At 32.3% G+C, this 27,575-nt stretch overlaps 1 protein-coding gene across 3 annotated transcripts in view; it reads right to left on the bottom strand.

The window, feature by feature from the left end:
• Positions 1-428: 428 nt before the first annotated feature.
• Positions 429-27,575, bottom strand: part of LOC118197640 (N6-Methyl-AMP deaminase-like) — a 49,342-nt gene continuing 22,195 nt past the window's right edge. For 2 of the 3 annotated variants that reach the window (XM_085810404.1, XM_085810403.1), the window contains exons 4-8: positions 15,252-15,545; positions 8,890-8,972; positions 6,940-7,076; positions 2,447-2,547; positions 429-839 (exon numbers count right to left, since the gene is read on the bottom strand). In XM_085810404.1, the coding sequence (XP_085666530.1) occupies positions 645-839; positions 2,447-2,547; positions 6,940-7,076; positions 8,890-8,972; positions 15,252-15,545 (810 nt within the window). In that variant the 3' untranslated portion in view covers positions 429-644. The remainder of the gene's footprint in view (positions 840-2,446; positions 2,548-6,939; positions 7,077-8,889; positions 8,973-15,251; positions 15,546-27,575) is intronic. The other variant, XM_085810405.1, reaches the window with a different exon arrangement.

Consider the following 27,575-nt stretch of genomic DNA (forward strand, 5'->3'; position numbering starts at 1 on the left):
TATAGGTTCTAGATGAGCTAAATAACATTTGAATGTTGAACAGGAAAACACAATTAGTGCTAAAGTGCAAAACAAAGACTTACCTGTCATTGCATTGTTTTTTGCTGCAATTCGATGTCAACTCGACTACATTGTCACTCCCTTCTTCTTCTTCCACTTTTAACCATAGAAATCTGACAGACCAATGCTTTAGCCCCGAGGTCAAATACTTGTTTTGTGACAGAAGTTACAAAGATCTTGAATTGTATTTATCTTAGGCAGATATGCAAGGAAAAAACTTAATGCACTACATCTTCCTTATTCCAGAATTCAGCATTTCATTACTAGTACACACATTATATAGGAAGGGATTCTGGACAACTCTCCTGATCTTACATGACAATCTAAGCAATATTCACATTTTGAATAAACTGGGAGTATAACCAAAATTACCATTCTTAGGCAAATATTTATAAAAAATTTAATTTTACATTCTTCAGCTATCAAAATAGTCAGATTGTGTTAATCAAGAATTCTGAATGGAAATTCTTTATAATATTTGAATAATAAAATGCATATAAAATAAATTCAATGATAATTACATTCTGCAGTTCAGCTGTAGACTTTTTGACCAAAAAAGTGAAAAAAGCATTTTTATTAGTTTATCATTTTACTTCATTGATGTTCTTCCTTTTTTTCCAAATTTCTCTCAATTTTTGTTTTTCTGCATCATCTGAAAACGTATAATTTATGCTCTCAAAAGACAAATCAAATAATTCATCTTTAGTCAAGCCATAATATTTATAAGCCAGTGAATATTCATTTGATAATGATGTACTGAAAATGCCCTTGTCATCTGTCTGAAATATTTAATTTTGTTTATTATACAATGCCATACATTGACAAACATATGCATTTGAACAAAAAAACACTTATTGCTAGAGATACTCAAACTGAAAAATGTAGATAACAGTTTATAATTTTTCAAAAATTGCAGCATAAAAAATATCAAAAATAAAAAAATATGAAAGGTGTCAAATTTTAACTGTCACTCAAAAGGGTCTATTATTATTATTATTATTATTATTATTATTATTTTTACACTCTCCCTGAATTTACAGTCTACCAGCCAACTCTTGCTACCCCCTTTTTTTTTGTCTTTTAGCTATATTATTAAGTACTCTTTTGGGGGGGGGAATTTACAGTTCAAGAACATAAACACTTTTTTTTTAATTTGGTCTTTTCTTAGTTTGTCATATCAATATTCAGTTTTCTCAGTAAGATGGCTAACAAAAAATTTTTTTGTCTTTTTATTATTAATGTTTTATCTGTTAATTTTATCACCTTTTTTTTTCTTTTGCACTTATACCACATAAAATTCAGCTCAACGACAAAATCAAAATATTTAAAAACAGCATATCTTTAGAATTCTGACTAGAACGTTAGAGATATTTTTATATTTGCTATACTATTTCTTTAAAAACTATCTACTTGCGCAACCAGCTGCCTAAAACAGTTATTATAAAAAGTACACAATGATTTCAATGAGCTAGAGTAATTTCATAAAAATATTGAATATTTCTAATTAGGCATCTCATGATTTTATTACATGTTTATTTAAAACAATTGTATTAAAAGCAAAAGAAATTTTTTTAAGAGTGGTGTTTATTGCTTTTAAATTGCTTAGTTTATAGCTCGGTAATCTTCCAGATTAAATTTGAAAGTATCTTAAGCTTTACTGAATAGTTGGTGAATGGAAAATAAAAGTATTTTATTTCCAGCTGTATCAACACACTGCTTTCATACAACTGAGTTTGTTAATTTAAACTGAAAAGCACTTAGATTTTTCCGAATGGCGACAGTATCCCATGCTAAAGATAATTTTTTCCCCCCAAAATTGTGTTACCACTGCTTGTTTTTAAACCGTTCAGTTTGTTCATCAAAAATTCATTCAAAGTTTTACAATACAAATTAAAAATTCAGGCTTCCAGAAGCATATGTTCAGGTGGAGTTATTTAAAATTTGATGGTACTTAGTACCATCATTTTTTCATATTATGAGGAACATACCTACATATATGCAGATTCTTCATTATTTTATTTATTAAAAAATAACACAGATCGATAATATATGGCGGCAACAATTTGAAAAGTGATATATCATTTAATGTAAACCAATGGAAAGTCTCATTTCATAGCTAATATTCCTTTATGGGCTAATAGAATTGTCTTTGCATATTTGCAATTCTTTGATGTTAAATCCAGTTATTATTTTTTAGTTATCTCTACCACAGATCAATCAAGATTTATGAAAGTAAAGAATTAAGAGCACTAGATTTTGTATAATTATAGTTACAATATAAGCTACGGTATATATGTTTTGATAAATTAATTACATATATTAATAATAAATCTGAATTATAAATATTGTTAAATTTAATGCACAAAGGAAAAAAAGCTATACTTACACATAATACACAAGGATAATTTTCTGATTTAAAATGTCGAAAATGATGTTCTTCATACGAAGGTACAGTTTTTGATATTACATTTGATGTCAGGCAAATTTCTAAAAATAAGTACATAGTTTGTGCTTTAAAACTTAATTCATAAAATTAAAAGTAAAAAACTATAATGATGCAAATAATGGCTATTTCTAATCTTGTCAGATTATGGACCAAGTCTACAAATTTCATAACAGCCTTAAGGAAAATAGCATATATTGTTGGTCAAGGTCTTGGGCATCTTAAGGTGACAGAATGACTTTACCCAGCTCTGTCATTTGATGCAGAAATACAAAAAAAAAAAAAAAAAGGAATGCAAGAGTCTTGTATCCTTACCTATCACCAAACTCTTGAGAGGATTTTCAGCTTGACAGTATTTTAAATGCCCCCCCCCACCATGCAGCAAAGTCAATATACATTTACAAACATCTATGCTTTCTACAGGATTCAAACCTGGGCCCAATGCTATAATAGTAGCTGGTATTACTAACTACTAAACTGATCAACACAGTGAAAGTAATAAATGCAGGTGTTACAAATTTTTAGGACTATTTCGGAGCCATTTAATTATGTTTAAAATGTAAATATTTTAAACATTAATTAATGGCTGAGTATTTTTCTACATGTTCAATCTGCTAGCCTTTTTTTCTAGTCTATAAGTCTGCATCATAATTTCCATAATAGAATGGCTTTTCGTAAATTTTCCGGGGATTTTTTACTCCTTTTCCACAATTTTCCAGATTCCATATATAGGTACATAGGTTTTCCAGATTCCATTTGGTTTGGACTTAGAAATAAGTTCTTTTCAAGAGACCAAAGGTACTTACTTGCAAGTCACCTGGCCAAAAGTCCAGCAAGGATATATTGAAAAAGTATACATGCAATACCTGTAATCAGCCTTCATTTAGTCAAATAATGCAGTGGTACTTTTCGAAGTATGACTTGTTACTTTGTCTTAATGGTGTTTCACTCTTTGAAAGTCATAACAATACAGAAATAGAATTTCCTATCTAAACATCAGATCTAAAACTTTCTCTTGGATAGTACATTGATTTGATTTTAATATTTTAAATTTCCCACAGTAAAATAATCCTTTAACAATCACAAACTCTTCACTGAAACCTTTGCATTGATGGAACCAGATTTGTACATTTTTTTTTCTTTTTAAAGCTTCACTGTCAATAATAAATAGCCCTTTATTTTATTGCAGTCATTTAGGCAAACCCATGCTTCATCAAGGATCACAATGCATTTATATTTATCTTCTGGTAAATAGTTTTCTTACAGGATTTTACAAATTCCTCTGCTTTGGGCCGCATGCCTCGGCAAATGCCGGGTTTTAGCTTTATTTTTAAGCTTTTGTAAATATTTGTTTGTTATTTTATTTACTGTTGTTACAGATGTATTTAAGGACTTTGCAATTGATTTCTGCATTGGTGGATTTCCTCTTTTCACCAACAATTTAATTTTAGAAACAGTAAACACCTTTCTTCGACATTCATTTAAAGTCTTATTGTTTTAAATTCCATATAGAAGTGATAATAGATGCTTTTTCCCTTTCAGACTAATAATGTTGCTTATTTCGTACTTACAAATTTTAATACTATGCACTTCACAATTATTTTCAATTATGGAATAGGAATATTTCTGTTTGGAAATACAAAATCATATTCTTCAATCTGAAGCTCGTTTATATGCAACATTTTGAAAGAATAAATTTAAAAGTAGCAGATAATATTTATTATTTCAAATAATAAGCTGTTGTGAGAAATTTTAATTCCAGAGCATTTGCTTTTTTTAAAATTATTTATTGAAATCGTTCTAAAGGTGCATAAACACCTTCTGTATAATTTCTTTAATAAGAGAATTAGATTAATTGGAATTTATTTGCTTATCTAGCGCAGTCTTCAATGATTTAATCCTAATTTGGTTTAACTCACTTTCAAAGAGATAACCATTCATAAACATTCTGAATGTTTATCCTGCCATGTTTAGTGCAAAAGAATAATTTTTTAACAACATGTCATTTCGAGTTAGCAACCGCTTTTAAACTGCATTCCTAAATCAAAAAAACTGTTCATGCCCCACGTTGGGTGCCAAAAATGTAAAATAATATAATAGAACCAAAAAGATTTCATGTTATCCTGGTTCAAGATTCATTATTCAATTCAAATCACAAACAATTTCACAAAGTAAATGAACATTCGAATCAAGTTTCAAACTTCCAAGTGTATTCAGTTCTAACATGCATTTAGCTGGGACTGCCAGATCCAAGAACAAGAAGTATACATCATGAAAAATTTACGCCCTCTATTGGTGATTAAAATATATTTCCAGATAAATTTCTTACAACGAGGACTCTGACTATGACGGAAGAAAGAGCTTTGGTAATCTTTGAAAGGAAGCTTCTAAGATCTGTTTTTGGTACTGATTTAGAGAATAATATATGGCATATACAATATAACTTCGAACTCTACAAAATTATACAAATAAGGATATTATTAAATCCATAAAATTAAGTAAAATGAGATGAGCAGGTCATCTCCTGAGAATGAATGCAGAGAGAATGATCCTTAAGGTCTTTAATGCAACTCCTGTTTGTAGAAGATCAAGAAAAGACCTAAGAAAAGTTGAAGGGACTGTCTGGATGAGGATTTTGCCATTCTAAAAATTAAGAACTAGAAGTCAGTCGCTGGAAGGTGGGTGGAATGGAAAATATTTCCGAAGAAGGCCAGTGCCCACAAGGGGCAGTCGTGCCAATGCTGATGATGATTTGGGTAAGAAGAGCATTGGAATAATATAATTAGATTCTAATTTATATTACTAAAACACTAAACCTACTTCAAATTTATTGCAGATTTAACTGGAAATGTGATGATCAAGAGATTACAGATTGTATAATATCTATAAAAAAAAAATAAAAAAAAAAAAAACTGCAACAGTGATAGTGATGTATATAAATGGTAATAACAGATGTTTCAAGAAAGACAAACAAATGTCTATGGTGAGAATGCATAGGAAAGTATATATGGTATTTCTCATGCTTTCCTAGCATGTGGCACCTGAACTAAAAGAGTGGTGGATGAGGATTCTGCACACCCAGGATTTGGCGATTGGGTCCCCTAAAAAAAAACATCAGTCGCCCTTTAAAAAAAGGGAGGATATAAGGTATTTCTCCCATTTTCCTATCATGCCTTTGTGGTGTAGTGGTTCTGCACGCTGGGCCGGTATTCCAGAGGTCCGTGGATCCATTCCCGGCGAAGGCGCTGCTAATTTTTCATCTCTCCGGCTTTTGCAATTAACCTAATATTTCTACAAGTAAACTGGCAACTGATGATACCATCAAATTATGTTACAGGCTAGTTCAACAGCTAGGGGACACTCATGACAAAGACATGTAACAACTTGTAATTTGTTATGACAAATGTTGTAACTGTAAATGCAAATACGTGAGAAAATAATATAAATTAACTTTTATATATATTTAATACTTTTATGTCAACATGTGCAATATTTTTTCCCTCTGCTATCTGTATCCATATTGTCTTTTGATTCTTCAGTATCATTTGGCAATGGTAATTTTATGTTTCTTTCTAAATATATTTTAGAACTGTTCAAAAGTTCTGCATGACTTAAATCGTCATCTGAACATATCAAATATTTTTCTGTTTCTTAAAAATCCTCAAATTAAATTAGAATATTAATGTAAAACATATTTGAATTGCTTTGCAACTATCACAGACTTTAATTTCGCTTATCAAGTTATGTACTAAAAATTAAAAACAGGAATATCTGTTACACAAATGATGTGCCATCAGCTTTATATATCAGATCAACATTAAATTAATATGTAAACATAAAACCATCATCTTGATAACATCAATCTCTGTCTACTGATTTGAATATCACACCAACATTTATCTGCTTTGCACACAACTTCAATGAGGTGATACTGGCATTTATTTGCCTATTTCACATATAATACCAATGTGATAACATTTATCTGCCAGCTTTATATATAACACCAAGGTGGTGCCACCCGATTACAAGCATTTAAAAGCTTTTTTTCTTCATTCCCAACTCATCAGAACTTAGAGTTAAAATAGCTCATACTTTCACATTCTATGTATTTTAAATAACAACAGTCTTCTTCTAAAAATATTCAAACCTCTCTATTGCCACTAACAGAGATGCCAAATAAACACAAAAGGCAAATTCAGATATTAAAAAAAGAATCTGGGAAAATGATATTTTATTGGACATAACATGTGCTCAGAGAAAAATTTATAGTTGGAAGGAAAAAAAATGGAATTCATTTATGAAATATTGTTCTTGTTAAGAACATTTTCCAATAATATGTGCATTTTTATTTGAATTTTCCTTCATATTATTATTTTATTTTTATTTGTTCACTAACCATAGTAGGTGAACTGGTAAATAAAAATTAAAGAACTTACCAAGAGGAATTCTTAGCTGATGAAGAAGATCATAGTTTTCTTGAGATCCTCCTTTGAGTGGGTGCAAATATGTTCCATGGCCTAATCTATCTGGCTTCAGTCTTAAAAGCTGTTTCACTTCATTATATTCATTAGGAACCCAAAAGAAATTAATATTATTGATATTACTAAAAAATTTTATTTTATGATTAAGTTTTTGATTTTGTGATTTACACAGTTATATTACATAATAACATTTGATGCAAACATAATACAGGGATTCATAATTTCTGTTGGGGGTTCCAAAAGTTTATCATACAGTAATTAATTGTATGAAAAATTTGCACTACACTTTAAGTTTAATCAAGCATGTATTTATTCAATAAATCATGACTACTGTTAGCAAGTACCTTTGCACATGTGCACGATTCACTTGCCCTGTGGTGTGGTCCTTTTGTGCAAGTCCAGTAAGTGAGAAGCTAAATGTGCTGTATATCCAAATTTCTTAATTTGTTTTTACTTTGCTGTTTTACATCTTCATTGTACAAATAAATAGTATTTGTTCTATTGCTGAAAAATGTCATTAGTTTTCTATAATTAAACTATTTATGAGAATGGAGCATATATTCTTTGTATCATAGTTATATACTATAAACTTTCAGAACCTCAAAAGGAGTTACGAACCCTCATTAACATTGATTAATCAATACTAAGAGATAGATTTAGAAAAAAGATGCTCGACACAAAAATTCAAATAATAAAATTTTGGATTTCCAAATATAACTTGCATTTATTTAATATATTTGCATAACTTGACATTTATTGTAAATTTATTTACAATCTTACAGCTTTTTTGTAATTAATGCAACTTCTTAAGACTAGAAATTCAGAAAACCGTAAATTTGCCTTAAAAAAATACCAAATAAATTTAAATGTTTAAATGGGTTTCCTTCCTGAGGTGAGACATGTAATATCTCATTTTAAATTATTATAATGACATATTATTTGTAACAACTTAATTTGTAACAACTTTTAAAATTATATATAACTCATTTTATAAATTAGTCAGTCAGGCAGGTAGAAATACACAATATAATGCAATAATGAAATTTCGGTAAACATGTTCTCATGAACAATTTGAATTGGAACTTAAATTCAAATAAGGAAACAAATGTCATATTTACAAGACAGTAAATTAAAAAAAAAAAAAAAAATATTTGAACATCTGAACTGACAGCAGTGTAGCATCATACAAGAACTGACAGCAATATATCGTAAGTAATTAATAACAAACCACATGAATTGGCATAACACAAGTGAAATTTCCAACAAATTAACTCATGTTATGCTGAGTCTTCTTGCATATTTTTAGTATTTATTTTTCTGATGTCTTCTTTTGTAATTAATATGTATATCATCAAACCTGAAATATTTCCTCTCAACAGCAACAAAAATAAGTTATTAAAAATCAAATCAGGGAACAGCAATAAATAATAGTTACTACCTTTTATCTAACTATTAACAGTCAGCTTTTTATTCTTTCTTCATTTTTTAAAGTCATAATTTTGGGGGCGGGGTGCAAATTTAGCTACACAAATTTAAATTCATTTGACTAGAAGCTGCCCATGACTATTAAACACAATTTTTAATTAAAAAATAATTAAAATATAATACAAAAGAATAGTAAAAAATTAGATCACTGTAATCACTGCATATATTTTTAATAAAAATACAAAATAAATGCTATTATTTTTAATTTAAAACTAGTGGTCTTGAATTTTGATAACATTTTAATCAACCCTTTATTTGCACATTTTGACAAATATACTAGCATAATCACAGCTCTAAATAATAATGACAGTACAAAACTACCAGTTTATATAGTTTGTAAATTATGTTATATAAGTGTGCAACTAACTCAATTTTTGCTAGTATATCTGGGATGAAGCCTAAAATAAAGATATGATATTTACTTCTGAGATATGAACTGCTAATCTGAGTCCAATTTTCTTCGCATATTCTAATAAAGGAATGAATTTATATACATCACCAGCCTAAAAAAAAAAAGACAGAAAAATAAATGTGAAATTAAATGCTTTTCAAAACACTAATAAATATGAAAGCATAAACAAGTTTACACATATATTATGTATATTTAATTTTAAAAATAATGAGAATAAGCAAATAATAATGATTAAAAAGACAGCAGTGGAGGAGACCTAAAAATTTTAATTTTGGAATAGTCTGATATACATAAAAAGCAATTTATTCACAGGGTGGTCATAAAAAAAAATCACTGGCATAGATACCCCCAGCAGCCTATCAACTCAAACAATCGAAATGAAATATCAGATACTGTTTTTTAAAGGCATGCACTCGAGAATGTGATGGTTTTAAACAACAGAACTCTGACAATTACGGTTACAATGAAATTTTGAATGGCAACAACCACTTTTTCCTGCAGAAATAGTACTATTTGAAACAACACATGTATAATGAAAACTGCCAGCAGAAAATGTTTGGGAAAAAAAAAAAAAAAAAAAAAAAAAAAACATTGTACAGGGTCAATGACAACACAACAAAGGATAGGCGAAAAAAAACTTAAATTGGAATTACAAGTTTTCATGCATCCACCTTCGCAGATGATCCCAACATTACATGTGGGGGATTGTTGACAACAATGACGAATGTAGCATCGCAGGAGGAATCTGTAAAATTTCAGATTTTATGGCTTCTTTTAATTCTGACAAATCTTGTGCATTTGATGTATATACCTTAGATTTCAAATAACCTAAGAACCAGAAATTCACTGGAGTGAGCTCAAGGGATCACAGTAGCCATGAAACTGCAAAATTATGGGAGACGATGCCACCTCATTTCAGCATTTGCCAGACACATGTGGCAACGTAAGGGAGGAGGACCATCTTGCATCCATTACAATGCCATTAACATTTCACTTGTGCAGTTCTGAATTTCGTAATTCTGTAACATTGTTGTATACTGAGCAATTGTAATGGAACTTTTTTTTATACCTTTGGAAGTGACCTCTTTGAACCGACAATGAATATGCTTATGATGCCGCACCATAGTCACTTCTTGTAACACTGCTGATGCCACATCGCTAGGATTTTCGTTAGCACAGTGAATGCACTTTTTAGAGTTTATGTTCCCAATTAAACAGAAATGTGCCTTGTATCCAGGTTGCAACATCTGGATGCTCTGAAATCGATAACTCATCTTATAAACTAAAGACTACTTCAAAACTTGGAAAACCATACCAAACTAAAAGAATTAATAAAAACCAAAAAATAAATAACATTCAAATTAAAACAGGGCAACTCGTGCTATCCTTGTCCTCCGAGAAAAATTCTCCCGCCCACAAGCAAGTCACTTCGACTTTTATTCAGAATAAGTTATACATAAAATAATGTGTAGTAATAATAAATTAACAAAAGATTTCTCTACTTATCATAACAGATAGAGAAAATATACATTTAATCATCAGCCTCAATGTTTGTATCAGTAAGTACTTCCACATGGGTGGCAAATGTCACATATGCATACAAGTTCCTTTTCAGAGTACAGTAACTATGGCAGGCATCTCTTATGCGACTCTTGCTTCTGCGATAAATCTATATTACAGATTCTGGTACAACTCTGATATATGCCCTAATTTCACCAAATGTGGCGATATGTGTTCTGCGCTGGTTTTTGGCGCAATTGCATGTTGTATGGCAACCCTGTTGACGTTGAAAAATCTTTTGCTTCATTGGTTCGCGTCATGCTCTGTGTCTGAGAAGCTAAAATGGTGAAAGTTGTTAAATTGAAGTTCGGCAAAAGGAAATATTGTCGTGGCCATCCTGTTGAGGGGCAGTGGGTATTTGGAGGTGTGGAAAGAGGGTCTGGGAGATTATTTTTAGTGGCTGTACATGATAGAAGTAGGGATTTGTGATTATTTGTTATTTTATTTATTTGTGAACCATAGTATGAATTTTCTGGATAGTGTGTCTGGCTGTCATATAAATACGATAGTGATTACGTGGCGGCATGTTAAAGGTGGTATGAAATTGGTATTCCTGCTGTTCGAAAAAGCATTGATTCATGGTAAGTGCATTTTATTTTATTCTTGTTCTTATTTTGTAGAATGTTATGTTCATTGTTTTTTTAGTATGAATTTCTGTCGTTATTGTTGTTTTTTTTTTTGAATTGTTTGAAATTTATTTTAGTTATTTTGTTGATTAGTGTGTACCGTCTAAATTGTGCAACTCATAGATGTTTTTTAAAGTTGAAACAGAACGCTGTATACATAGTATTCTTTGAAATTTAATGTTAATTTATTAAAGTGAAGTGTGCGTAGTTCGTAGATTCGGTTGTTGCCTAAACTGTGCAATTCGTAGATTTTTTTAAAGTTTAAACAGGATGCTGTGTACATGGTATTCTTTGAAATTTATTGTTGTTACTTTAATTTATTAAAGCAAGGTATGCGTAGTTCGTAGATTCGTTCACTGCCTAGATTGTGCCATTCATAGATTTTTTTTTAAGTTAAAACATATCGCTGTGTACATGGACTCTTATCAAATAATTTTGGTTAGAAACTTTACGGTTTTGCTATCTAAATTTTTTGTTTTTGTTTTGGATTTTTAGCTTAAATTGTATGTTACGTGGTTTTTGCATTCGCGAAAACCGCGTTTTTGGAGACATTTTAGGCTTAAAGTTCGAAATGTAGACAAAAAATTTAGATAGCAATATGGCAGCATGGAGTTTCTCGCTTAAAATGTTTGGCGAGAAATTTAGCAACTTGAGGGCACATATCAGAGTGTAATGCATAAATGAATTACATAATGTAAATACACACCACATAAGCGTTCATCTCGTTTACATAACCATTTCTATTCTATTCAACATTTATGTAAAACATTATCTATTATTTTTTATTTACCTTGAATACAAAAAAAGATTTTTAAAATAAACAATATCAGAAACAGATACTGCATATTCATACACATAACTCATAACAAAATATTATTTTTTAGATGTTATTCTCCACGTCCATGAGCAGATATAAGCAATTTTACAACAAATATTACAGTTTATACATTATAATTACACTAAAAAGAAATATAAACAGACATAATATATATATATATACAAAATACACTGATAATAAAGATAATCAGTACATAAATATAAAAAATATATTAATCAGCATCAAAGTAATCATAACTATTCAAATCATTAATAATCTTCATGACTCCAATTTTTATTTTTTTCATTAGTATATAACATCTCATTTTTTAAAAAAATATTTATAAAATATTCTGCCCTAAATGGACCTTTGCAAATACAACCCCGTAAACAGCGTCTTAAATTTGCATTTTTTTTACATATATATTTACATTTTTCTTGTGAAATCTACATAAATATTCCACTCATTGTCCATAACTAGTTAATGCTTGGTTACACTCTTATTGCAAGATAGTCTTAAAAATGATAAATGTTTCTTCTGGTAGTATTATTTTGCAATCTTTCTTGTCAACTATTCATAATTTCTTTCTGCAGTAATGTTTTAATATTATTCATCGATACGGTGGAATACAAATCTATTGAATCTCTCACAGTTGCATTTTTCACTGCGTTACCAGCAACCTCATTTCCAATACTCTTGTGTGCCTTTGACCGTTCACATTCAGTTTAAATTTTGAAAAGAATCCTAAAACTTTGTTTTTCACATCAATAATCTTTTTAACTGCATATTTCCTTCAAGCGAGTGCTTTCAGCATTTGCTTCAGGTCAGTATAAATTTAAACTGGACAATATGCCAAACTTCTTTCACTTACCCAAGTATCAAATTATATTAATGCTTCTCTGAAAGCAATTCAGCTTAAAAAATGTACTTTCTTCATTTCATCTAAAACACTTTTCTTTGCATTTAACATCATTAAAATATGCAACAAAGCCCACTCCTGCTCTAATATTGATCACCAAGACATCAGAAAAAATTTCTAATCAACGTCCTTGTGGGCTATCTTCTCTATGTTTACTGGGGGATGGTAATATTTATTCTCTTTTACATCATTTTTTGCATTATTTATTCCACAAGTTCTAACTTTTTTTCATATGCTGTGTATAATAAGTTTGAATTTCCAATCTGCTATTGAACCAATGAGAATAACTCCCACTAAAACCTGTATGTCGACACTGTCTTGTAACAACCAGTGATTGACAGCACAGCAGTTATGAATGGTAATTTACAATGCTCTTCTTTGCAAATGCTTTATGCCAGCACATCATCATACATATATCATTCTGTCCAGATTTATGATTTCTCAATGCACTTATCAATTTGCACATGAAAAACGTTGTTGGTGTTGCCATTAAAAAATTTCAAAATTTGTTCACTGTCATAACCATGAGAGCTTTATTGTTTTAAATAATCTCCATCTCATACCTTTAAATAATATATATATATATATATATATATATATATATATATATATATATAACCTTTTGGTTTTTATAAAATCAAGTTTACCTTTTGATTTTTAATTTTTACTTTCTTCCTTTTCCTATTAAGACTTTGTGGATTAAAATTTATATAGTCTTCAAATTGTAATTCTTAGTTTTCTTTATTGGCATTCTTAATTTTACCTTTTGGAATTTTAGATAGGAGTATTCCCATTTCATTCATTTGAATAAATATGTACACATATATACTGTATACATAAAGAAAGAAATATAAAACTATTTTTTCACAAAGACCAGGAAAAGAAATTCAAATAAATAAATTTAAAAAAATGTTATCTGAATTTCATTTTTTGGTCTTAGTGAGAAAACTGATTTTAAATTTCTTTCTTTATGTATTTACTGATCAATATTCTGTGATATAATACACAGAAATTTTTGGAATGATTATATATTTTTATTTATTAAAAAAAATATTTATGTAATATATATAAAGATTTTTTCGAAGACAAACATTCTTTTAAAAAGGATTCGATAAATGTTCATAATTTCTTACATATACACACTCTATCACAAAACAATATATGCATCCAGAAGAAATCAAGCCACAATTCGGCAGGAATGTAGTCTGGTAAGAGATATGCAAACGATTTAAATTTTGACACTAATGAGACAAGGGTAAGTGTGCTATGCGCATATGAGATGCGAAGCTGGGAGAGTTAAAAGCATGATTGCTCATGCTGTAGGGCTAGCGAACAAGGTTGGTAGAACAGGCGTATCAGCCACCACTTCGGTCAAAGTGATATAGTAATTGCTCAATGTTGGCGACAATGAATAGATAGTCTATTGTCGCAGAGGGTCAGAGTGTCCCAGGAACATAACGCTAGGTTCACACAATCATAAGAGCAGCCACTTTCGTACCAACAATGTCACTAGCATCAATTCAATGTCATTTACCACCTTCTAGGCATCTGGGAATATCAGGGGAAACCATTTTAAAGATGACTGGCAGACGATGGTAGTGCTGCTGACGTCCATTAAGATAACTACCACTGACCTCGCATCACAGGCAGTGTCAATTTGATTTTTGCTAAACTTGAGGAAGCTGAAGTGTGACCGATTGAAGGCGTGCGATGAATCCTGATTCATTTTCAGTTCTCATGACCAATGCATAGGGATGTTGAGAAGAGCAATTCTTGGGATACACAAGCACCTCTAATTGTCCTTCAAAGCACTATGATAGCTCGCAGTTACGTGGACGACATGTTAATGCCAGTTGTACTGCCTGTATTATCAAGTCAACGAGGTGCCACTTATCAGCAAGGCAGTGCTCATTCACAAACCTCCTCCAACAAACTATGACGTACTCTCGTGACCTGCCAGGTCACCTCTTACCAATAGAGCAGTTTTAGGACATGCTTGGAAGGCAACTGCATCCGCCCCAAAATATTGGTGAATTAACTGCCCAGTTACAAAGATTATGACATAATCTTCCCCAGGGGGTCATAGGTGCCACACCATGTTTGATGCCTACTTGAGATGCCTCACCATGTTTTTTTGGCTTGTATAGCTGCCAGAGGTGACTATATTACTTACTCATTTTCAACCTTTTTCATGCCATAATTTCTTAATACAACGATCTTTCACTCTGACTTTGTAATTATTTGTTTATCTCCTCATACACTACATGCATATTAAGTTTAGTGATAGTAGTTCATTTCCTTCTGGGTGCATAATATTTTTTTGTGACTGTGTGTATATTACATATATATTTGGCTTTAAGTTTAATTTATTCAGACTTTAGAAAAGTTTATTTTCACATTAAAATTTTAAAAATAATCAAGATATTTGCATATTAAACAATATTTTACCATAGGATTTCCACTCAAATCAATTCCAGTAACCACAGGTGAAAGTATTGTATGTTTTTGAGCAATTTTCAGCATTTCTTCAGCAAAACTGAAAGGCCTCCCTCGATCAATAGATAACAGAAGTTTCACGGTCATTTCTTTACAGCTGGAGGTACAAGCATCATTAATTGCTTTTAGGACAGTTTCGACATAAATATCTTGTGTCATTCTTTCCTTTACTTCTTTTGGGGTTGTTCTTAGTTCCAAATAGTGAACACCATCATTATAAAAATCTTCAATAATATCCAATGTAGCCTAGAAATAATACAGTCTAATTTAATACTGACTGTCAACAGACTCAAAGGCTAAACAATAAATTTGAAGATAATGAAAAATTAATAACTTTCTTCTATTGCATTATATAAATTAAGAGCAGTAAAACAGCAGTACCATTTTTAACATGGAATTAAAATTTAGTTCAAATGCTATTACTACATAAAGAGTACTATTCCATTAAAGCCATATTACTATACGAAATTTGCCTATTAGATTTTTTTTTTTTTTTTTTTTTCATGCAACTGCTATGCTTTTTGATGCACAGTAGCATGAAAGAAGAAATGAAAGGAGAGGCCTTGGTTTTTGCCATTTGCTCCTTTGAAGCAGTGCCACCCTCTTGTTTATCAAAACATTCAGTGACTTACCATTAAAACATAGTTTTTGGCACGTTTGGAGGCAAACATTTTGTAATTATGTTATAAATAGAAATGTATACATTTTCTTTTTCTATTTCCCAACTATGTGAAAGACTACATTTTTTAAACAACATTTCATTCTAAATGGAATTAAATACTGTGCTTTTTGGGCATCCAGAACAATTTTAATTTGAATCAATCAATCCTTAATTTAATCACAAGTTTTCGCTAATTACAGTAGAAAGAAATTTTAATAAAATTTGATTTTATTTGTTGTACAATTACAAAAATTAAAACTAAAGTTCACTGTATTATTAATTTTAAAATGCTTTATTTCTCTACAATTTTCAGAACCTTTTTCTGAAGTATCTGTTTAATCAAAAATTACACTTGCTCCCTAATTAATGCTCTGATTGGTTTAATTCAAATTAGAGCACCATTTTTAATTTAATTGTTAGTAATTTAGGTACAAGTTTTAAATGATATTAATAGGTTTATTAATATGATTTAAAACTTGTAACTAAATTATTATAATTTAAAAATTAAGAAAATAATCCTTTTGATACTAATAAAAAATTTCATCTAACACTTGAATTGAACTATACATATTTTAAAAACTCTACTTTATTGCTTCCTTGAGTATGCATCTCATATACTGTGTTTTCCCACCACCTTTTAATAGATTGTTTTCCGTTATGAACAAATTGCAGAATTTAAATTTATGTTTACAATTAAATGTTACAGTCTTTATACATTTAGATAATCTTTATATATTTAAATATATTTAATAACTAAATCTCTTCCCTCTAACATATACAGAAGTTTATGAACGAATAAATCCTTCATTTCCAAATACATTTATAAATAATTTAATTAATATTTGCATATTTAATTACAGCAAATGCACGATTCATAAAATGGTATGCATAAATATCCATACGTATTTAATACAGTTAATTTTCAGCATGTGCAAATCTTTATTTTCTGTGCATTCACCATATTTTTTTAGCAAGAAAATTTTGAATAATTTAGCATATGTTAGAATTTTTACATAAGAAATGTGTATAAATATAAATTGAATGAAAATTATATTTTCTATATTTACAAACATTCAAAAAGTAGGTTTTGTTTCATGTAATAGTATATGTGCCGAGTAAAATAGACCACACCAGTAGCTGACAGCCAACACTGGTGAACGCTGGTAATTCTACCCGGTTTTATATCCTAGGCAATCTTAAATAAATATGAAAATACAATTTATTATCTTTGATAAACCAAAAAAAAAAAAAAAAAAAAAAAAAAAAAAAAAAAAACAGAAGATAACTTTTAAAATATAAAATTAAATTTTAAGAAGAAATCTATTTCTTACTTAGATTTTAATTTACATTAAATAAAAATTTAAATGCATATTATATAAACAATGCCATAATTTAATTCTAGGGTATGAAAAATGTATGTGATTTTTAATTTATTTCTAAAAATTTTAGAAGTTACCTTTAATTTTATGTTAAAAAGAAATCAATTATGAAGCTTCAAAATTTTTTTAATTTATTTTTTAAGAAAATATGATTCAATTATTGGTAGCGTATGCTAGAAAATCTATTATTCATCAAATTTATTCTGTTAGAAATTTTGGAAAAAACAACTCAACATAATACTGATACTACTTTTCATCTTTTATGCATTTTAAAGTTACTTATGATAGCATATATTGTGAAAAGCTGTTTGAAGCTATGGTGGAATTTGGATTTCCTAGAAAATTGATTCATCTATCTAGAATGACTTTAAAGAGTAAATTGCGGAGTTAAAATCATGTCTGATACATCACAAGCACTCTGCACTGAAAGGGGGTTGAGACAAAGTGATGCCCTGTCTTTTAATATCACCCTTGAAAAGGCTTTCAGGAGATGCTGAAATTATAACTAGAGGAACCATATTTCAGATATCTATACAGTTACTAGGCACATGGCTGATGACATCCACATTATTCGTAGACATAAACAGCCACTTGCGAACACTTATTTCTCTAGTCTCTGCAGCCAGAGACATGGGACTAACTATTAATGTAAATTTAAAACAAAATCAAAATTAATGACTGTAACTAGTACAGTACATAATCCCTTCCTACAGCAAATAAATTCTTATATTTTTGAGGAGGTTTCTCAGTTTATGTATCTCAGAACTATCATCACCAATGATAGGAATATTAAACTTGAAATTGGCAATAGATTATTTACAACTAATAGATATTGTCAAGGCTTAAAAAATTTGTTAGTGTCTAAATAATTAAACTTCAAGACAAAAATAAATCTTTATACAACTCTTATTAGACCTATCATACTGTACGGTAGTGAATGATGGACATTAACAAAAACACATGATGAAAGACTTCTAATGTTTGAAAGAAAAATACTGCTAAAAATATATGGAGTGAAATTAGAGAGTTAGAGATGTTATAGAAAATAGTAGATGGAGAATTTTGTTTAACTAAGAAATATATAAAAGATACAAATAACCTAATACTGTCCAAGTCATTAAATCTTATTGCACCAAGTGGCTTGGACGTATTTTTCGGTGTAACAACTTGAATCTCCTGTTAAAAAAAGGCGGCCTTTGCAAGTGTAGAGGATACCCGGGAAAGAGGAAGACCTCGCACAAGATAGACTGTGTGAAGGAAGATCACAAGACTTTAAAAATCAACCATTGGCAGATCGTAGTGACTAACTGGATCCACTAGAGGAAGATTACTGAGATTGCTTTGGCCTGCAATAGGCTGTATTGCAATTGAAGAAGAAGATTTGCAGTATAAGTTATTTTAACTGTACATTAATTTTCTATTTAAAAAGGAAAAGAAGGGAAAAAATGAAAACAGCTAAAAACAGCAACTTGTTATATATAATGCTGAGCACAGTGGATATTACAATATTAGGTACTCTTCTATTATCGGAACCGGATTCAGAAGTGTATGCATGTACATATATACCAGGTTGTTCAATAAGTTTGCAGAACGGAAATGAAGAAACCAATTTTTATTTGTAAAAATGACTTTATTTTTCAATGTAGTTTCCCTCAACTTCAATACACTTATTCCAACAGTCTTCTAATTTATAGATTCCTTGACTGTAGTTGTTTTTCGGCAGCTCTGCAAAATATCCCTCCAGGACAGCTATTACCTCTTCGTTTAAAGAAAATCGTTTTCTATGGAGGTATTGTTTGAGGTGTGGGAAGAGCCAGAAGTCGGAGGGAGCTAAATCTGGCGAACAGGCTGGATGTTGCAACAATTCGTACTTCAATTCAGTTATTTTAGCAATGGTTTTTTGAGCTGTGTGCGCAGGTGCGTTATCTTGGTGGAAAATGATTTTCTTCTTCTGTAATCCGGGTCTTTCACAAATTTTTTCATCTAATTGATTCAAAAGGTTACAATAATAATCCGAATGAATTACTTTTCCAGTTTGAAGATAATCTATAAACAAAATTCCTTTCGCATCCCAAAAAACTGATGCTAACACCTTCTTGGTTGATTTTTGCACATGAACTCACTTCGGCGCCGAAGAGTCACGTTCACACCACTCCTTAGCTTCCTTCAGGATCATGATGGTAGACCGAAGTCTCATCCATTGTGATAAACCGATGGATAAAGTCGCTTTTATTCTTCTTAAAATGCTCCAAATGTTGCTGGAAAAGTCGCATCCGAATGTGTTTTTGCTCCATCGTCAGAGAATGCGGCACCCATTTTGCACAGAGTTTTTGAAACCCAAATTAACACTCAAAATATTGCTCACTGTGCCCAATGAAATGCCTAAAGCCTCTGTTAAATCTCTTTCAGTCAATCGACGGTCTTCCAATACCACATGTAGGATTTTTCCGACGACTTCCGTTAATGATGCAGTTTTCGGACGTCCCTCTCGCGAATCGTATTCAAGGCTGGTACGACCACTTTTGAATAAACTAGCCCACTTACAAACCATTGCTTTTGAAGAAGCAGATTCACCCAACACATTCACCATTTCGGTATGAATTTCCATTGCCTTTAAACCTTTCTTTACAAAGAATTTGATAACTCCACGTTGCTCAATTTTATCCATACCTGAAAAAAGCCACAGCACGTTAGATATAAAGGGCGGTTAAACAAGGAATAAATTAACAGATTGAAATGAAACTTTTGACGTGTTCCTAAGAAAGAACAAGTATGAAAATGGCGTCAAAGTTTTAGGTCTAATATTGATGAATAGATGGCGCTCCGCGAACTTATTGAACAACCTTGTATATAGGGTTCGTACACATTTCTGCACACAGAAATTAAGTACTTTAAAGGACCATTAATGAAAAAATTATGGACCTATGAGCAAATGGGAACTGAATAAATTCAATTGAAAATATTATCTATGTCTGAATTTTACTTTTGTAATACCATCCTAAAAATTAAATAGATCCCTAAGATTCTAGTATTAGAAGTAAAGCATTCAAATATTATGTTTTCATTGTTCGTTCAGATGTTCTCCAAAAAGTAAGTAATTCATTCTAAACATTCTGTAAAATACATCATTACATGTTGATACCATGGAGACATTTTTCATTTTGACACATATTTCTTGAATCTTCTAGAATCGTGGGTCTATAAATCTTGCCTTCAAACCCTTCTAAACTTTCCAAGCTGCAATGTCTAAAATCATAAAGAAAAATTATCCCTACCATTTCAGCAAAAAGCCAGAAATATTTCTGAAAAAAAAGGGGGGAGAGAAAAAGTATAGAATTAATTTTATAGAGAAAACTGATGCACATTCTGAGAATTTTGAATATTCTGAGACAATCACATGGGGAAAATTGTTACTATGAAAAAATTAAAAACGAGACATTTTTAATTAATTACATGGCTAATTTTGCTTTTGCTAAGAGCTGTTTCGTAAATTGTGCTTTATAGCATTATACACTGGTGTGCAAAACTTAAGCAACAATGCAAATTTTAATCAGATAGCCATTAAATTGTAGAAAAGGGGTTCTCGCGTTCAGTGCAATGAACATGCAAATCAGTAGACAGGTCATGCGTATGTAAATATCAAGAAAAAACGTCACATGCTACGTGAGAGTACGCAAAACCGGATTACAATAAAAGGAAGGATGGAGACGCAATTAAAGACATTCGCTGCAAGTACAAAGAGTTCTTTCGTGCAATATGGCTAGAAGAAATGATCTGGATGACTTATATGGCTAGAAGAAATGATCTGACACGTGGAAGAATGATAAAAAATATGGAGCAGGGGCGAAGTGTGAACAGTATAGCTGAAAAGTTCGGAATCAACAAAAGTGTCGTTTCGCGCACTTGGAAAGCCTTACAAACCATATTACATGTGGTCTTAGAATTGGATAGAACTTTCCAGTAGACCAAACATATAAATTATCTTTTCATTAATGTCATATACTCTAATTTAACCTTCAATAATTATGTATATTGCCTTCATTAATGTATTATTTTATAATATTGCATCAGTAACTCTGTTAAATGTTCATAATCACACTTGGTGTATTACATAGCAAAGTTTATTCCATCAGTGGGGCCATCTGGCCAATATGCTAACTGCCACAGTAGATCGGCTACCCTTGCGTCAATGGAGAGAAAGAAAGTAACTGAAGTTTTATGCCCACTAGTGACCGAGCAGTAAAATCACTGGTTACTAATAGTTCAGTCGGATTTCAAATCTGCATGGTTTTCCCTATGTGTAAAGTGTATACAGTCTAAAGTCTTTAATCCGGGCTCGTCGGTACTTCAGCGATTCCGGATTATTGGTTTTTCCATAACTATACCCAGGAGTTGCTTGATAGTGACAAGCCACAATGTCTCTCATTCACAGTCAGTTTTGTCAACAAATGACTGTTGGTCTGTCATGTCCTTGGAATATTTTGTGGAGAGATGAGGCTCATTTCTACCTAAATGGGACAGTCAACACACAGAATTGCTGCATTTGGGCTAAGGAAAATCCTCGGATCCACACTGAAATTCCCCTACAGTTTCCAAAGGTAACCATCTGAGGTGGATTCAGAGACATTCATCTTTGGGCCGTTGTTCTTTGAGGAAATCAGTGAACGTGGGCCTGTTACATGTTCCGTTTCGGACCGTTGGTACCATGACATGCTGCAGACGATTGTTGTGCCGCAACTACAGCAAAGCCAGGTCTTTACATCGACCATTTTCATGCAGGATGGTGCACCTCTACATATCCACGAGTCCATGAAGACACTACTGCTCCAACATTTCACAGAGGAAATGTGTTATTAGTTCCTTCCCTAATCTATGGCCACCATGTTCGCCGTATCTAACTCTTGCGTGAGACGTTGAATAACTTAAAGAACTCCATAACGCTTCATGTGCATAGCCTCACAACTGACCAATTACAATTTGCTACTGAACACACTGTCCATCGAGTTGAAATTTTGCAGGTGAATGAGGGTGTTCAAGAAGAATTCATTTAGAATTTAAAAAGGAATTGGTCGGCAGAATTTTCAATTTGCAGAGTTTGTGCCAGGCAGAAAGAAGTCCTGCTTTCACTATGGATGACACAGTGCTGCCTGCTTTGATAGTCTAAGGGGGAGTAGCATTATTGCTTATATCCAGAGCATATCATATTGACAATGGTTTAGTGATACTTCTGCAATAAATGCTGGGATAGATCTGCTTGGAGAAAAATTTATTGCTAAATGGGTAATATTAGTTTGTATAGTTTAGTGTGTTCATTGCTAGATGGATGGTAGTAGTAGTTTATATTGTTAGGTGGTTAGTAGTAACACAAATTACATTTTAATAAATTCAACAGATGATCAATAGTATTGGGTGGTTATAATTAAACTTCGCCTATAAATGACAAAGCACAAACAGCACAAACGTACAGCGCAAACGGGTGAATGGAATGCAACGAAATTTTATATTTTGGCTATACGCAATATGGATCCTCTCATGGAATTTCGAAAAGAAAATTTTAGTTCAAAATGTCCACCAGAGGGTGCCTTTTCAGGAAAAACAGGAAATTTAACACAATAAAGGCTGTTAGAAAGGTTGGTGGTGGCCACCCAAGGAAAGCAACTGCAGTGGATGACCGATATATTGTCCTGAAGGCGAAAAGAGCCCAAAACCAGTCACCAAACTCCATAGTTCAACAACTACGTACAGCAACGGGGCGACAAGTGTTGCGGTTTACTGTGTGTAGACACCTTCACAAAGGTGGCTCATTCGCCTGCCATCCTGAACGCTGCATCCCTTTGAAAGTTGACCATCAGTGTCACCGTTTATAGTGGTGCAAGAAGCACAAAAACTGGGCATCTCATCAATGGAGTCGTATCCTCCTTATGGATGAGAGTTGTTTTAGTGTCACAAGCGATTCTCAACACAAATTGATTTGGAGAGAGGTTGGAATATGGTTTAATCTCAGTAGCATCACGGTAAGAGACCGTTACAGTGTCCTGAAGATCTCGTCTGGAGAGGCATTATGCTGAACGGGCGGACAGAGCTCCACGTTTTCGACAGAAGTTCTGTAACCGGAGATCGCTATTGTCATGAGGTGATCCTTCCCCATGTGCGTCTGTTCCGAGGTGTCATTGGAGCACACTTCGTTTTTATGCACGGCCACACCAGACTCCTGCTGTTCAGGAGCTACTGAAAAGTGAAGATATCACTCGAATGGATTGGAAAGTGTGCTCCCCTGATTTAAATCCCGTAGAACATGTGTTGGATGCTTTGGGGAGATAGATGCCTTGTGGCACGATTACATCCTCCGGGGAACACCCAGCAACTGAAACAGATGCTGATTGAGGAATGGGCACTCTTACCTCAAGATCTGTTGGACAATCTGGTGCAGAGACCGTTCGAAGCAACCATTGCAGTAAGGGAAGGGCATATCTCATAGTAAGGAATATCTGCTTGTCGTTCTTCCTCTTGTACAGACAATCATGTATAACAATACTATGAGTTCAATAAAGCCTATTTTTGTTTGATTTCATACTGTATGCATTGTATTCATTTTTAGCGCAATTATGCTTTCGTCATCGTTTAAATACAAAATGCTGTCTCTTAATTCTGAATTTCATGTCTCTCAGATGATTTCTCGTGGAGTTATGCAAAAAAGAACACCTGTTGCTTAAGTTTTGCACACCAGTGTACCTTGATTATCTTTCAGATTAAATATTGTATAATAAGTTGCCAAAATGAAACATTATAATATGACAGCGAAAAAAGTTTTATTTTAATGTTATTTTTTAAATATAAATTTAGTATATTACCATTATTTTAATAAAATTTATCAATGTTACATTGTTTTAAAAAAAATTGCCAAAAAATTCTCAGATCTCTGAATTAAAAAGTTTCTATAGAAACTAATCTTAAAATCGCCAAAATGTTGAAAAGTCGCCAAATTTAGAACTGTTTAATAAAAGAATTCACATCCCCAAAAGCAAAAACGTTGTTTAAGAGCTCTTTATTAGAAAAAATGAATTTTGAAATGCTTATGTTTCACTTCTTGCTTAGAAACTCGAGTATCCCATCATTTATATTAGAAATAGAAATAAATTATAACTCATGAACTCATTCAAAAGATAACCACATATACATCAGTGAATCGCCAAAAATATTCCTCCAAAATGCTAATTCACACTCAAAATGACAGTCGTAAAAACAGACATAAATTTCAGATGATTAAAATTAAGGATCCTCTCCTGATTTTGGCCAAAATTAAGGACTTTTAAGGACTGTACGAACCCTGTATATATACATACACGAACACATATCCACACACCCATACATACATTTCTAAATTCGGTCCCAATAACAGAACAGTACCCAATATTATATGGATGACAAAAAAATATATTTTATTTAAAATAATTGGAACATAAAATAAAAGTACCAAATATGCAATAAAGGGCAGAAACAAGTATAAAAATTTTCACACTTATATACAGTTATTTATAAAGAAACTGAGCTTTAAAGTGTGTAATATTTTTAAGAGATGTGAAGAGACGGGGAAATTAGGAGTTCAACCTGGAAGAGGCAGAAATGTGTCACACCAGTACTTGTTGATGCCATCAAGACAGCTGTTGATGCACAGTCACAGATATCAGAGTTTGGGGGCAGTGGCGCACGTGCAGTTTCTCGATAGACAGGCTATTCTTACAGCATTGTCCGAAAAGTATTCAGAAACATAAAGCACTACTTCCCATACAAGATCCGCTATACCCAGGAGTTGCTTGATAGTGACAAGCCACAATGTCTCTCATTCACAGTCAGTTTTGTCAACAAATGACTGTTGGTCTGTCATGTCCTTGGAATATTTTGTGGAGAGATGAGGCTCATTTCTACCTAAATGGGACAGTCAACACACAGAATTGCTGCATTTGGGCTAAGGAAAATCCTCGGATCCACACTGAAATTCCCCTACAGTTTCCAAAGGTAACCATCTGAGGTGGATTCAGAGACATTCATCTTTGGGCCGTTGTTCTTTGAGGAAATCAGTGAACGTGGGCCTGTTACATGTTCCGTTTCGGACCGTTGGTACCATGACATGCTGCAGACGATTGTTGTGCCGCAACTACAGCAAAGCCAGGTCTTTACATCGACCATTTTCATGCAGGATGGTGCACCTCTACATATCCACGAGTCCATGAAGACACTACTGCTCCAACATTTCACAGAGGAAATGTGTTATTAGTTCCTTCCCTAATCTATGGCCACCATGTTCGCCGTATCTAACTCTTGCGTGAGACGTTGAATAACTTAAAGAACTCCATAACGCTTCATGTGCATAGCCTCACAACTGACCAATTACGATTTGCTACTGAACACACTGTCCATCGAGTTGAAATTTTGCAGGTGAATGAGGGTGTTCATGTGGAGCACCTTTCCCTACATCATCATGGGCACGATTAACAACTGCTCCTCTTGTGCAATTTCAGCCTAATCTGTTCTTGCTTATGCAAATTAAACTGTTTTTGTATCTCCCTTACCTATACTTAATGTAGTTTGATTACAAGGTGATCAGAAACTAATCAATAAATGTTAATATTGTTTCTTTATTCCGTTTTGATGGTTTATTGTGTTAAATTTCCTGTTTTTCCTGAAAAGGCACCCTCTGGTGGACATTTTGAACTAAAATTTTCTTTTCGAAATTCCATGAGAGGATCCATATTGCGTATAGCCAAAATATAAAATTTCGTTGCATTCCATTCACCCGTTTGCGCTGTACGTTTGTGCTGTTTGTGCTTTGTCATTTATAGGCGAAGTTTAATTATAACCACCCAATACTATTGATCATCTGTTGAATTTATTAAAATGTAATTTGTGTTACTACTAACCACCTAACAATATAAACTACTACTACCATCCATCTAGCAATGAACACACTAAACTATACAAACTAATATTACCCATTTAGCAATAAATTTTTCTCCAAGCAGATCTATCCCAGCATTTATTGCAGAAGTATCACTAAACCATTGTCAATATGATATGCTCTGGATATAAGCAATAATGCTACTCCCCCTTAGACTATCAAAGCAGGCAGCACTGTGTCATCCATAGTGAAAGCAGGACTTCTTTCTGCCTGGCACAAACTCTGCAAATTGAAAATTCTGCCGACCAATTCCTTTTTAAATTCTAAATATTTTGCCAACCAGTGCTATCACACACTCTTAGACATCAGTCCTGGATTGAAGGAAGCCATCTCTTTCTATTCCTTCCTGTATGTAAAGCATATGATCTATTGGCCATCAATTGCCACACAGTGTGTCTGTGTGTCTGCCATCTATAAACAATTCTTACACCTAGAAATTGTTTACAATTATAAAAACATCCAACAAAATGCCTGGCAGGGGCATAACCAAAAAGCATCTTTCTTATTACTGCAATGCATTTCATCATTTGAGATTTGCCAAGAAATGAGAAAGCAGTTATCCAGTATCTTGATCAAACAAATAATATTAACACTTTACCGACCGCTAGCGGTTCAACAGCATACACACGTCCGACCGGCCGCTCAGCTGCAGATTCTTCATGTTCTAAATAACTGTCAGGACAATCTGATAAACCATCTAAATAAAACTCACCAGTACCATTTTTTTCGCTCATCGTGAAAGGTAATTTTTTTTTTTTTTTTTTTTTTTAAACGGTGTGAAAATGTGGGAGTTTACAAAGCAACGCACTTAATGCAAGTGAGCAATGTACCTCAATACTAATAATAAAATGCAGATGATATAGCAAATGGCAATTGTTTATCGCCATGGCTACCGATTGATAGGCTATTTTTAGGTAGCCCCGAGAAAAAAGCGATTAATAGGCTATTGGTCGATAGGCATTGGCGAAAAAAGTCGATTAATAGGCTATCGGTCAATAGGCATTGGCGAAAAAAGTCGATTAATAGGCTATCGGGTGGCAGGCGTTGCCTAAAAAAAGCCGATTAATAAGCGATCGGTCGGTAGACGTTGGTGATGAAACACCAATTAATAGGCTATCGGTCGGTAGGCGTTGGCAATAAAAAGCCGATTAATAGGCTACCGGTCGGTAATGTGTTAACTGTTTGAATAGTCACCTTAAGATATTAATATGCAAATCACAGTTTAAATAGCTATGGAGCCTTTATTAATTCTAGTAAGGAAAAATAACTATATTACACAA

The sequence above is a fragment of the Stegodyphus dumicola genome, chromosome 2 (genome assembly GCF_044657685.1).
Source record: "Stegodyphus dumicola isolate Sdum_Otavi_A_Nest chromosome 2, ASM4465768v1".
NCBI lineage: Eukaryota > Metazoa > Arthropoda > Arachnida > Araneae > Eresidae > Stegodyphus > Stegodyphus dumicola.